The 14579-nt window shown below is 32.7% G+C and overlaps 2 protein-coding genes across 2 annotated transcripts; one reads left to right on the top strand and one right to left on the bottom strand.

Moving 5' to 3' along the window:
- The first annotated feature begins 3336 nt into the window (after positions 1-3336).
- LOC143544093 (dof zinc finger protein DOF3.6-like) lies at positions 3337-5414 on the top strand. The gene is made up of 2 exons (XM_077036252.1): positions 3337-3904; positions 4087-5414. Exons 1-2 carry the CDS (start codon positions 3851-3853, stop codon positions 5068-5070), a joined length of 1038 nt encoding a protein of 345 aa, XP_076892367.1. The 5' UTR covers positions 3337-3850; the 3' UTR covers positions 5071-5414.
- An 8125-nt stretch (positions 5415-13539) lies between these two features.
- On the bottom strand, positions 13540-14273 carry LOC143544057 (16.9 kDa class I heat shock protein 3-like). Its single transcript, XM_077036225.1, has one exon. The coding sequence runs from the start codon at positions 14121-14123 to the stop codon at positions 13725-13727; it is 399 nt and encodes a 132-aa protein (XP_076892340.1). The 5' UTR covers positions 14124-14273; the 3' UTR covers positions 13540-13724.
- Positions 14274-14579: the final 306 nt, after the last annotated feature.

The following is a 14579-nucleotide window of genomic DNA, read 5'->3' as shown; positions in this document are numbered from 1 at the left end:
TTGGGTTGAAAGTGCTATAAAATTTAAACCACATAAAAAGTTACTCTAAATAAATGGCTACCGACTAACAATAGCTGAACTTAATTAGTTGCAACTAAAATAACATAAATCCGAATAGAAATATATACACCATGGACTTATGAAGTATGCCAAACTATTATTCTACATATGTAACATCTATCAGGGAATGATGCCATAATTGCACAATCTTTATGAGAGTCTTTCGGTATCTTGGAGTCACCTTGAGATTCCACAAGCTTCATGAAATAGCTCTATACTTTGGTAAAGCATAACATGAATCCAGAATATATACGTTTCACATGATATCAACAAAGGAGAATTTGAATACCAAAACGAATATTATTTAGTGCGAACATATACAACACGTACATAGAGGATCTCGATGAACATCATATATAGCGCATATTCGATTGTTTCTGGATTTTTGATGGACGAAGTTCTATTTGTCTTAACTTTGTCAACAAAGAAATATATTTATGATTATAATGAGTGAAAACCTAATAAAGATGACAAACGAATAACCCTTTACCTTTTTTATATTCTTCTGTTTGAATTCATGGGGGCTAGTGAACAACTGAGGTCTTTTGACTCTAAAGCCCCCAAAAAAAAAATTATTCTTAGTAATCTTATTTATGGATCAATTTGATTCTTCCACTAACAGTAAAATGATTCATACAAAGATTTCAAATGTGACATTTGATTCCATGAAAATGTCTACAAGTTTTCACTTGAAAGTAGGATTTCAAGTCAACGTTTACCAACGACGATTCTTAGCTCAATAACATGTGTTAGGCTAGTTAGTATATGAAAACACACCATTATTAAATACTTTCATGTTGATCACCATTACTTACACACAGGGCCGACTTCGAGAAGTAAAAAATTGGGGCAATGGCAAAAAAAGTTTTTGAACATTAAGTAAAAGAAGTATTTTGTTGGGTTTAAACAATTTATTTTTAAATGGATTTAATTGGTTATAATTTGCATTGTGTAAAAAAACTATTGTATAAACATAGATTTAAGTATATCTCAAATGAAACTAAAACCCACAACCTTTTGGTCGATAGCCACACCCTTTTGCCACTAGAGCATGCTAATTGTTATGTTACTTATGTAATTGAGTTTAAACATTAAATATACATAGATTGTATAAAAATATATATATATTTTTTTAAAAAAAATTCAGGCCTAGCAGAGTGTCGGACAAGAGTTCATCGACCACCCAACCCCACTTTAGGGCTGACCCATCTTACACATAATTCTTTCTGGGCACAAATTAAAGTTCCTAACTACACAAGTTGCTCTAAACCACTTAGAGCACCCACAACAAATCCGCAAATCATAACATCAGTTCAACAACAAATCATACACACACGCACACGTGTGTGTGCATACGAAAGGGGTGGCCCACCTCTCAGTTTGTTTCCACATCCCAATCTAAAGACTTTGTCCATGCATGGACTTGATCTCCACAACAAGGAGAGGTTTGCTTCCAAAGTACTTTGCATTGACACATCATCCAAAAGAGATGAGGAGTCTGTTGTGTTTAATTACTACCGGTAGACATTGTTGTAAAAATTCTTACTAGGTGTCGATTAAATCCCTGATTAATCACTAGTCCCTGCTTCACTGATTAAATTTGGGCTAATCGGCCAATTAATCGGTAAATGGTCAAATCCGGCCAAAATCAAGATTAATAGAATCTTTCTGCAGGAGGTTCTGGCATAAATCGATGGTTTTGGTGCTAGATTTCGGCTAAAATCAGTGGTTTTCGTTGAGATTCCAACCAATTTTCGGCCAACATGTGTTTGTGTATGTTTAAAACTAAAAATTGCATATAAAAATGTGTGCGTGGCGTGTATATATAAACTGAAAATTATATATTAAAGTCCGATCTGATAATTAATCCCGATTAATCTCGATTAATCATTAGTCCCCACCCCACCGCCTGACTAACGATTAACAATTTTTACAACACTGCCGATAGATAGACCATTGCTACTGTTACTCGATCATCAGCAGCTACCCTAAAGAGTTCTCAATAACTTTTATTACACATATAATGTATTTAATCAAATATAGTCGCATGTTACTCACCTTAGTTGTCTTAGGCTAGTTTGAATATGAAAAACTAACATCCGCTTAATTAATTGTCTTGAGCTTGGTGAAATTGTACCTTTTAAAGTTCTTTTAAATCCAACCAAGTTCAAGTCCAATGCGCAGTTTATAAGATGTGTGTTATTATTAATTTAACTGGCGATAGAAACAAAGATTAATATAACTAATTTATGTGTTGGTCTTTGTCCCTGCAATCAATGAGAGAAAAAAGGGATTGTGTTGTAATCAAGAAAGAAAAGGAAAAAAGAAAAAGAAAAAGAGAGAATGTTTTGCTGAAAAATGTGGAAGTTTGTTAAAGGGTAGAAATTAAATTAAAAACTCCTACTAAAAGGTTATTGCCTGATTAATAAATATTGATATGCTACAATGGTCACTTTTTATATATTTAAACAATTAAACCTAGGGTCTTTTATAACTATAAAGCCCTGACTTAGAAATTTTTTGTATTGTTATGCATAGTTTTTATTTATTAATTTCTTCATATTAAAAGTTATGAATAAATTCTCAAGCGAGTTCATTCGAGGTATAAAGTAGAGAAAGTCTATCTCCCAAAACCCAAAACTTTACTATATATAGTCTTTTGTTTGAAAGGAGTTAATTTTGTGCATTAGACTTTAATATGTTTTACAAATCTGGATGGTCCTAAAATATTCATTTTTATCTATAGCTAGAGATGAAGAAAACGAATAGTTCATTCATATACATATACATATACATATGTGGATGACTTAGTGGGATCACTGCTAGAAAACTGATAGATTTGTGAAACGAGACTGCATCGGAAAAGTGTCACAAAACAAGCAATTCCGATGCAACGTGCATATCAGAATAACCGTCACCGGACATTACACATTTCCGATGCAAATTATGACACATTTCCAACGCATCATTTTTTCGCAATATTCTAACTGTTTTCAGACACTTTTAACACTTTTAATTAATTATAATTACGGTATTAATAGCACTGTATATGTATTAATTTCATATATATAGATTGTTTTCCGACATCCTTTTTAAGAAAATTATATAATATGAATCACAAAATGATCCAGAGAATAATGGTTGAGAAGGTTACAACACCAGGGTTATAAAACTTCACTTTGACTAATTAGTTTAAATGTTATTTTATAACCCATCATACATTCACACACCTTTTATACTGTTTTGACAAGTAATACACTGTGTGTGATCTAAGATTCTAAAGCAGATTTCTTTAAGAGGGTATTTACTTAATGTTGTTGAAATTGCTAAGTAAGTCCGACGTGTCTTTTCTCTCTTTCATGCATGCACATATGGATACAGACAATGTGTGTGGTATATATGTGAGTATATCAATGGAGGGGTCAGTATTCTCTTTTTTACCCGAGCACTAACATGAAGTAATATGCCACATTGTCACTATAAGAAAGCTTAAAGGCTAAGAAACTTCGTCCACTCACTTCAAGAACCCTAATTATTATAATGAAAACAAAAAGAGAAATGCAAATTACAAAAATTAAAAATCACAATACAAATATTAAGCAAAACAAAAGCCTCCTCTCCCTTATCTTTGCCTTCCCATCAGCATCATCTTCTTTATCTTTTTATCCTCCTCCTCCTCCTCTCTCTCTCTTTTCTGTATATTATTCTCTTGTTTTTGATTCCAACTATCAAAGTTAAATCCCTTGAAAACTTTCTAAAAGAGAAAAAGAGTGATAAATTTAATTAAACCATGGTTTTCTCATCTGTTCCAACCTATCTTGATCACCACAATTGGCATCTCCAGGTATGATCTTTAATCTTCTTCTAAACGAAAAAGGAAAAGCATATGTCTAGGAAATTAAAGATGATATATACTCATTCATATATACATATTCTCTTTAAAAGAATATACCATGTACATGTAGTACCTCTTGTGAGCTTTCTTATTTATTTCTCTTTTGTTTTCTTGTTTTTTTTTTGTTTCAGTTGCAACAATCAAACCGCCAACAATTGAGCGTTGGTGTTGTTGGTGCTGGCGGTGGCGAAAACCCTAGCTTCCCACCACCAGCACCACCTCCTCCACCACAACCAGCTGGTGGTGGAGGAGGTGGTCCACGCGGGGAAGGGTCTATCAGACCAGGATCTATGGTAGATCAAGCAAGGATGGCCAAGCTACCTATGCCAGAGCCAGGATTAAACTGTCCGCGATGTGATTCAACCAACACAAAGTTTTGCTACTTCAACAACTATAGCCTCACACAACCGCGGCACTTTTGCAAGACGTGCAGGCGTTATTGGACTCGAGGTGGTACTCTAAGAAATGTCCCGGTTGGGGGAGGTTGTAGGAAAAACAAAAGGAGTAACAAAAGCCGAAGCTCAAAATCTCCTAGCCGAACGGGGCCAAAATCCGTAAGTGAAAGTCCTTCAAGGTGTAGCACTGAAACTATGGCAAGTACTCAACTTTCTAATCCTCCCTCTCTTCAATTACCATTCATGAGCTCTTTGGCTCAGTATGGAGGTGTTGGTGGCAATATTAGCGCAAATCTTGGTGGATTTCAGCCTCAAAATGAAATGGGAAATTTTCAATTAGGAAGTGGGAGCTCAACTGGGAATAATTTCAACAATATTTTATCAATTGGAGGGGTTGAAAATTGGAGATTGCCTTTCTTAGCTGGATTTGAAGTACCCAATAACCCTAATAATTTATTTCACTACCCAAGTGAAGTTGTAGCTGAAGCACCATCATCTTCTATGGTAAGAGGAGACATGCAAATTCCAAACACTAGAACCGATAACATCCAAATCGATCCGCCTGTGAAGATGGAAGATAACCGAGGCTCGAGTTTATCAAGACAGATTCTTGGTGTTTCAGAAGCTAATAATCAACAACCATGGGTGGGAAATGCATGGACTGAAATTTCTGGTGTCAGTAGTACTTCTTCTACTACTCCTACTACACATTTTCTATAATTTGGTTGTGTTTCTTTCTTTGATCTAACGATGCATTCGAGTATTATTCAGCTAAAAGTTTCATGTAGCAGTTGTTATAAGGGAGGTACTGAACTGAAACTTGGTATCATTCAAACCCTAGGTAGCATATCCAAGTCAAGTAATTAGGGTTCAACATATTCATGAATGATGTTATGCTGAAGAAGGAGAGCTAATTAATGGTAGGTTTATTTTGTATGTTAAGTTTAATTTTACAATATGGTATGATCATGTTTGTTGATTTTACTAATGGGTTTGAGGGTTTACTTGTACTTCTATGTGGAATGTTCCTATAATTTCTATGTAAGTGTGTGCTACTTTGCTAATATTCATGTATTATTTGCTAAGTATATTCTCTTTATTTGTCTCATGGCTTGAGAATTATTGGTAACATTAAGTACCATATCACAGTTCAACAACAGTTGAAGATAACCAAAATCTTGTGATATGCATGTTCCAATCATTTATAGGCTTCAAGAATGAAAACATTTTCATTATCAATATTGGTTGAATAAGAAATAACTATTATGGAAGCTAAAATTTTTCAGGAACTTCATGATATGTGATGAAAATCTTATATTTTTAATTCTATTAAGAAGGAGAAATTCTCTAAGAATGAAAACTATAGGTGATAAATTTTTTTTCTTCAATATCTTTATCTATGATAAGCTATTATTGGTGCTCTCAAACTCTCTCCATGAACTTTATAATCATGACATGTAAACAATGAATACATGAGGGCTAATCTTCTCTTGTTAATTCAAGCTAGTGAAATGGTATACAAATTCAGTTACATATAACATATATATGGTATACAAAACGAAAATTTGTTTCGAATTAATAGTTTTAAGCATAAGGATTCTTACTAACAAGGTATTAGGGGTACTCAACACTTATTTCCTGTACCCTAACAGTAATGCTTTCCTTTCTATTACACGCTTCAGTATGAACCATTTTATGTTGATGTGGTTATAATTAATTAATTTTTTTCCTTAGATAAAGAAACATTGAAACCGTATCTTTCCAAGCTTTTCATCTACGTACACAAATAGAGACGATAATGCCAATGGCGAATCTAGAAGAATAATTCAGGGGTATCCCAAATAATATTTTTGCATATTAAGAAAGGGTTTTGTTATATGGAAAATTGAAAATGGTGGATCTTAAAGTTTGGGGTATACAACATATAAGATTGCACTTTAGCAAGAAAGTTGAGGGGTATCCTTGCACCCCTGGCCGCCTATATAGATCCGTCACTGGATAATATATATAGCACGACAGATTTTTATCAGAAACGTATCGGAAATGGCCGTTTCCTATGCATTTCGACGAATTATGGCATAGGTGATTACCGGTTTTCTAGTAGTCATAGCAATCTCTTTCATTATGTTGTTGAACTTGTAAAAGGGTTTTCCATCCTTTGATATTCCAATGACTTGTAGAATTAGTCTGAAAAAATATAAATTGAGATAACCAAAATGTACATTTACTAGTTCAATTAAGATCATCATTGATACACTTTTACAAATTCAATTACATAAGGCATACGTGTTATTTACTTTTGTTAAAAGAGTAATTAAGTTTGAAAATAATATAGATTCATATTATGTCATTATCACACCGAATAGAATCATATAAGGAAAATATAGAAATGGAAAAAAGAACACTGAAGCAATGTTGCAAAAGTCGCTAGGTGGACCATGGGCGGCCGACAGGGAAGTTGGGTGTACTCGGGGAGTACTCAGAAATGGTAAATATAAAGCAAATTAGGTTTTGGAGATTACATATATGTCAAATACAATACGTTTGCTAATATTTATAACAAAATAAGTTAATATCAATATAAATAATATAAATACTCTTAAATACTAAATTATTTTAAAAATTGCTAAACATTAATTAAAAAATATATTTTTTTCTTTAATATTACATAAATACGAATTATGTTTTATTTTCTTAAAGTCAAAATCGCCCAAGTTAACCGACTAGATGTGATTTTGGCTGAGGTTGACTAACTTTGACCGATTCTTAGTAACTAGTCAGAGTTAAGAAACTCGGCTCGCCGACATACCTTGTAACGAGTACTCAGCATTGTAGACATACTTTTACAATGAAGTGAAACAATTGGTAAATTTGTCATCATGGAAGGGCTGGAAGGCAAAAATATACATATATAAGTAGGTAATGATAATGCAATAATAAGAAAGAGACTGGTGCAGCAAAAGAAAACACATTGAATCAAATGCAAATGTTAATTTAGAAAACATCAAGAATCCACTCAAAACCATGCAACTGTTTCACTTGACTTCTAGCTGAGAAAAGGATATTTATTTTGAATCAAAAAGAATTTATTTGGTGTGTTCACATACCCCTCTCTCTCTCTCTCTCCACTCAGTGAAAAAGTAAAAGAGTACATAGTTTGAGAGGAAATCTTGGAGTGATAATTACAAGAAAAAACAAAAGTGAAATGAAGGATGATTGCTTGAAAATGGAAGATAGAAAACAAATGTGTGATTGCTAGTTTGTAATCTAAAAAGAAAAGAAAAGAATCTGGCAAGGATAATATTGCTTTATTGAAAGGACCAACACCCTCCATTAAAGCTACATGCCCAACCCATGGAACCCTAGGCTACCTCTTTCTACCCTTTCAACCATTCCAAACAGAAATAAAGCAATCAAAGGTGGCCAAAAATCATGGGCTTGTTTGGTTCAGTTGAAAGTTGGAGGAACAAAATTTTGTAATATAAAATCTGCTAGCTAGTGTGTATGTTATTTTTATGCACAATATAATTTAAAACGAATACGAAGTTTGATTTTATTTATGGTTAATTTGTTAGAAGAAAAGTTTGTAGTTGTCACTTAATTATGCATTTTTTTCTATATAATAACAAGATGGTAGGTCATGTATATATCTTTTGTATTACATATAATTATATATTTACTTGAGTTTTAACCAAGTTGAGATAATTATTGACACTTAAAATCCAAATCTTATTCGTTTAATTTATTTATCTAAGATTAATGAGTTACTGAATAACAAACAAACAATTTTGGTTAACATCATATCATCTTCAATTTCTCTCACAGTTGTTTCCATATGCAAACGCTTTACGAACTTAGTTCCTTCTTCACTAGATCTTCAAACCTACTAGACGAGTTGCACAACACTGCCAGTGCCACTGCTATATTCGTCGAAGTAATTTAGTGACAAAGGTCGACGTTAGGTCTAACGAGTGCAACTTGACAAGTTGCCTTTTAAATACACATATAATGTTTACAACCAAAATAAGTAATCCACCAAAGAGAAAAGAACTAAAACATGAACAATTATAGATGAAAAGATTATCAAAAGGTACAACTCAGTAGGAAATGGAACCCAAGGCCTAGTGATCTGGATCCTCAACACCAGCCGTATCTACCACTGTTGCGACTCATAGGAGCTCGATCTCTAATGCTACTTCTCCCGCACAGTTTGCTTTAACAACTCCTCAACCTGTGCTGAAGAAGGACTCACATACTTTATAACAAACCGATGTTAAGGAAAATATGTTGTTCCGGCTAAAGCACACGTATTAAGGGAAACCTTAGGACGCGTAGTAAGTGAAACGTCACCCGACAATCATATTCTTATCTAGTTAGCATTTCAAGGTTATAACATACATCCAAGTCAATAGAAAAAATATATGATATATATGGTTATTCACTAATATGGTTCATATGAGTAGCATGTGTCTAGGAATTAATTAAAGTGACATGGCTCGTAATCTCGTATAGGTGCATACGATATGTATAATTTGATGGTCTTCAGTGGCGAGGCTTATTAATGAAAACTTTTATACGTATTGAGTCTGGTCTCTCCTGTATATATTTTCATTTAGCTTCGTCACTAAAAATCTTGGTGTTTGAAAACGTGGATGGTGTAGTAATACAACGAAGCTTATCTGGATCACGTAAGAATTTCTCGAAATTGTGAGAACAAAAATGATCCTCTCTGCCGTGTCTTGTTTTCTGTGTGGTGATTCACATAGTACATATGAAACCCATATAGACTGCTTTAGTTTGTTAGGGACAAAGATTCGAATCAGCTTTTTAACACTTTTCCCTACTTTAATTAAATTCATTCCTACTAAAAAACATCAGTACTTGCTGATAAATATTTATTTTAATTTATTTCAAGGTTTATTTATCTTATTAAATTGTATGTATATAGGCATAAAATATTTGAATATTTATGTACAAATTTTAAAAATTATACCTTTGACCAACTTTATAAAAAGTCTTTAGGAAGTAAAAATGAAAAATATATGTATGTACAAAAGGAAGGTTCAAGGTTTTACATTTTTTTGCAATTAATTTAACCAATATGAGAACATAAAGTTAGTATAACGGGCAAACTCGCATGGCATACCCTTGAATCTACTTCTAAATGTACATCAATTTGCCCATAATGATACTTAAACCCACACCATTTTAAAATACCCTACATTTTAAACATCTTGGTTTATTCTTATAAAAACAAATACTCCGTATTTATTTTTATTGTTGTCCAATCGATTTCTATTTCGATGCAAAAGTATATATATATATAGAGAGAGAGAGAGAGAGGTGGGTTAACGTACAATAATAGGTTATCGTATATTAGGTACGCGAGACTCTGCACCACCCGATCCTAATTGCAATTAAACTACGCGGTAGCATAATTGTAATTAAATCAAAAAACACTTCTCGCACAACAGATCGTCATTTGCTGCAAGCCTTCAACCATAATCAAATTATCCACAAAACTAAAGCATAATCAAAATCGATAAACCCATTATCGCTATAGGTTAATAATCTTCAAATTGATCAAAAATTGATGATTTAATCAATCGAATTGATGTGTAAGAGGCTTTAGAATCATCAATCGATTATGGAATTGCAGAATAATGCACTCAATCGAGTTCTGATTATGGTTCAAAATATTATGTTTAAACGTTCTGAAACAAAACTGAAGACCTATAAACGTTCTGACCAAAAAAGAACATCTTTAAACGTTCTAATACATTCAAAGAAGTTCTGGGTGTTAAAAAAATGAACATCTTTAAACGCTCTAATACGTTCTAAGAAGTTCAGGGTGTTTAAAAAAGTTTAGAAGTTCTGATAAAGTTTAGAAGTTCTAAGTAGTTCTGGGTGTTCAAAAAGTTTAGAAGTTCTGATAAAGTTTAAAAGTTCTAAGAAGTTCTGGGTGTTCAAAAGAGTTTAGAAGTTCTGATAAAGTTTAGAAGTTCTAAGAAGTTTTGGGTGTTCAGAACTTCTAAAACTAACCAAAAAAAATTAAACACCTGTAAACATGAAATTGAATACTGAAATCACTTTATATAATCCCATAATCATCAAACAATCGTCAATCGACCGTTAATTTGATCATTGATTAGATCATATGAACAACATATGGAATGTCTGCAACTGGGTTTCTGTAAAACTCAAAATTGATTAATTGAAACTTCAAATTGATGATTAATTAGACCAATTTTAAAGTTTAATTGATCAATTAGTTCAACAATTTCAATTTCAATTGCTCAATTTGACAACTGACCTGCGTGAAACCCTGTGAAACAGCAGACGATGGGTGTTAATGACATTTGATTATGTTTCTGATCTTGGTCTGCAATTTAGGAGTCGATGCATGATCGTGGTTGATGAGCGAATGATTTAATTAGGGACGGAATAGGATTTGAAGAAAATTACAATCTTGCCACCGTGCGTTTTCATAAATCGACGTTCCAGACACTCGCGTACCTATTGTGCGATAAGGTATTTTTGTATTGGATCCTTTATCTATATATATATATATATATTAATGAAGTTGTAAGAAATGTCATTAAAAAAATATAGGCTTTTACACATGTGCATACAAACAAACAAATAAACAGATACCCAATAAATCTCACTAAAAGCAAATACTATGTACGTATTTTGTGCATATATGTGTGTATGCGCGCGATATAATAATAAAAAAGTAGCAACCAACGGGTAGCTAGAACAAGTGATAAAAACAAACAAAAATAGAACCGAACACGGCCTATTGATATAAAAACAACAATGACCAACCCCTATAGAAAGCAGGAAGCTAGCTAGCGGTCACAAAGCGGACCAACATATTGAGCAAAGTGTGCACCTATGCTAACTCCAATGAAACAATTGAACTTTAGTCCTTCTATGATGATCTTTAAAATGGAATATTTTGTGCTATTTGAGTAGCTACTTATTTAAGTTCTTTTATCTTTGTGTCACATCCATAATTAATAAAGCCTTCTAATTTGGATCTTTGCTGTAAGAATTCATAATTAAGATCAGAATCGCGTAATTGAGTAGAAACAGCTATTAGTTACTGTTTATGCATTTACCCTTAAATATTAAATTTACTGCAACAATCTGATATCTTTTTCCAAAAAAATGTGAATGTGTGGATTAAACATGAATAATTAGTAACAGAGTAGTAAATAAACTACATAAAACTACAATGACTTCAAATCCAGGTAACGCAACTTGATAATAAACCACGAAATGAATTTCTAAATCGATAGAATACCACACAATTACACTAATGTGACTAATCTAGGTAACTAGGTTGTCACTGTGGCTTCAGTTATGTTTTTATTTGTATCTTTGAGAACTTGCAAATTGAAGATTATGCATTCGAAATTTTGTTAATTTAGTATAAAATGCATGTTGTAGTGTATAATGTATGTTTGGGTAAACACATCAAGGATTGGCTTAATGATTTAGAATAGGATGAAAGTGTTGAAGATGAAAAGAAAAAAGGCGATAATAAAGAGATACAATGATAAAAATGTCTGATATATGAGAAAAACGTGACGAGTTGAACGGTTCTCTTTAGTCAAACGAAACAATATCAATACACATGTTACCAAACTTCTAAACTAGATATATATGTTATAACAAACATTTAATAGGACCTAGGACAAATGTTATTATCAGATAATCAAGGGGTCACGCACTCACACATTGAATATAGAATTTTTTATCAAAATGGTGTATTTGGAAAAAGTATTTATCAATTTGGTGTAGTTAAGATCTATATAGATCTACAATCACCTATAATTTATCTTATTATTTAATAATGAATAATATCAAACCGAAAATAGGAATCTATTAAATCAAATTTGCAAAGGAAAAAAAAAGGCAAGACGAGATTTAACAAATCACAAAAGTGACGCTTTGTAACTTTTTAAAGCCTATAGAAAAATTAATATTGTCAAGTTCTTGATAAATAAAAGCACTCCTATAGAGTCCTAGGTAGACAAAACCATAGAGAAAAGGAAAGGATGTCTGCATATACAAGATATATATACAATATTTTCATCTTTTGTTTTCGCATAAATATAAAAGATACTTCATGAATATTATTATTTTTTCTAAACAGCACATATTCTAATTTTCAAAATTTGATGCTATTTTTTCTAAACAGCACATACTTCAGGAATAAACCACTTCTGTGCACCTGTACAAGGCTTTTCATTGAACTCAATGGACAATTGCAACCTCTATGTAATTATTTTTTCTTTTTAACTTTTTTTCGCAAAGTAACCGATCTAGGTTGACTATAATATTTTTTCAATTTTTTTTCTTTGCAAAGTAATGTTACTCTAAATTTGAAAACAAACTACAATATATGTTTCTATGTACGTCTCGATATAAATTTAATTCAATACCGAGCTCATGCAATGCATGATGAAAACACGTGTCAATTATAATAATATATTTTTATTTTCTTCATGAAAAGTTAGTTTTTTACAAAGACATCCTTACTTCTACCTACGTTTTGATATAAATTTTATTAAAAGTGAGCCACCGTGGGAACGTTTATCAACGCCCCCATCACAGCACGCATGATAATGTGTATCAACGCTCTCGTCGTAACGTGTGGGATTGTTTACTAGTTTGCTACTAAAAACTTTTACGAACTTTTAAATTAATCCAACTACTTAAGTTACCTTACTTTTGAATTTTCATTGACGGGTTATAACTTATAAGCCTGCAAACAGCCCATTGTTTAGGTGTTTGGCCCAACCACTGAACCTAACTTCCCACTAGGCCAACCATTTATGATGTAAAACTGTAAATTCGATTTTCTTGAATTTTTTACATAGTTTTGTTTCAATTTCATTTTTTGAATTTATATAATAAAGCAAACTGAATTTCTATTACCTAAATTATCACTTATTTGTTGATAATTATTCACAATGACAATATGACCAATAACCTAAAAGAAATTATCTGAGAGTGAAGGAGGTTACTTATTCATTTAACAAAGAACAATTCAGTTTAACAAAAATATACATCTGAGAGTGAAGGAGGTTACTTATTCGTTTGGGTGAACTGTCGTTAACATTAAAAGGGTGAAAGTTAAAAGTATCATTAACCACGTTACAAATATAGATTATTCAACAAACAATTAGTTTGGATTGCAAAAATCCAATTTACTTTATTTCATTTCATGACAAATAAAAGAAAAATAAACAAAAGTTACAAACTTACAGATTCAAATCACAATTCACACACTATTTTCACTCCCATGCACACACACACACATTCTTCATTATTCAATACATAATTATACATATGCTTAAGGTTTAACCAGAGATCTCAATGGCTTTCACCTCAGGCTTCTTGACCTCGTGCTTCGGCACCGTCACCGTCAAAACCCCGTTCTCCATCGAAGCCTTGACTTCATCCACCTTCGCATTCTCGGGCAACCTGAACCTCCTCACAAACTTACCAAAACTCCTCTCAACGCGGTGCCACTTATCGTCATTCTCTTCTTTCTCTCGGCTTCTCTCTCCGCTGATCTGTAGCACCCTATTTTCTTCAACCTCCACCTTCACCTCCTCCTTCTTCAAACCCGGTAAATCGGCTTTGAATACGTGGGAATCCGGTGTCTCCTTCCAGTCAATTCTAGCTGGATAATATGATTCGTCGGACGTAAAGAAACCGTCTAAGGGGTCCCTTAAGAAGCTTGAAATGATTGACATTGTTTTGGCTAGGAAAGTGTTTGATAGATTGCTTATGAATATTGAATATGTAAGAAGTTGTTTGATCAGTTGTGGAGATTAATGGAGGTTGATTGTTGTATTTGTAAGTGATGGAGGAGGGTTCTGGCAAGTTCAAGAGCTAGGACATCTGTACATGATGTTATTATATCTTTCTTTTTTCATGACTAGAAACCTCGTGAACCCTTATTATTATATTTGGATTTTTCAAAGTCCGACATCTTTGTAAATAATGGGCATGGTTTGGTGTGTAAACTGTCATCAGTCAATCTATTTTATTAACCAATTGATTTCAGTTAATTGGTTCAGTTTATGCGGTTAGTTGGTTGTTGATTTTTGGTTTAGTTCGGTTCATAATTAAAACCAATTTCCGATTTTTGGAGGTGGAAAACATGAAATAGAGATATAAAAGATATATATAAATTTGTGAACGGTTCT

The sequence above is a fragment of the Bidens hawaiensis genome, unplaced genomic scaffold, assembly GCF_021521415.1.
Source record: "Bidens hawaiensis isolate Kalapana, Puna unplaced genomic scaffold, B.hawaiensis_p1.1 tig00013426_1, whole genome shotgun sequence".
Lineage (NCBI taxonomy): Eukaryota > Viridiplantae > Streptophyta > Magnoliopsida > Asterales > Asteraceae > Bidens > Bidens hawaiensis.
The sequence above is the reverse complement of the archived record's forward strand: the minus strand, read 5'-3'. Positions and strand labels throughout refer to the sequence as shown.

Coding starts and splice junctions, on each gene's coding strand:
- LOC143544093 (XM_077036252.1), top strand. CDS start 3,851: ATGGTTTTCTCATCTGTTCCAACCTATCTTGATCACCACAATTGGCAT. Junction 3,905..4,086: donor ACCACAATTGGCATCTCCAG/GTATGATCTTTA, acceptor TTTTTGTTTCAG/TTGCAACAATCAAACCGCCA.
- LOC143544057 (XM_077036225.1), bottom strand. CDS start 14,123: ATGTCAATCATTTCAAGCTTCTTAAGGGACCCCTTAGACGGTTTCTTT.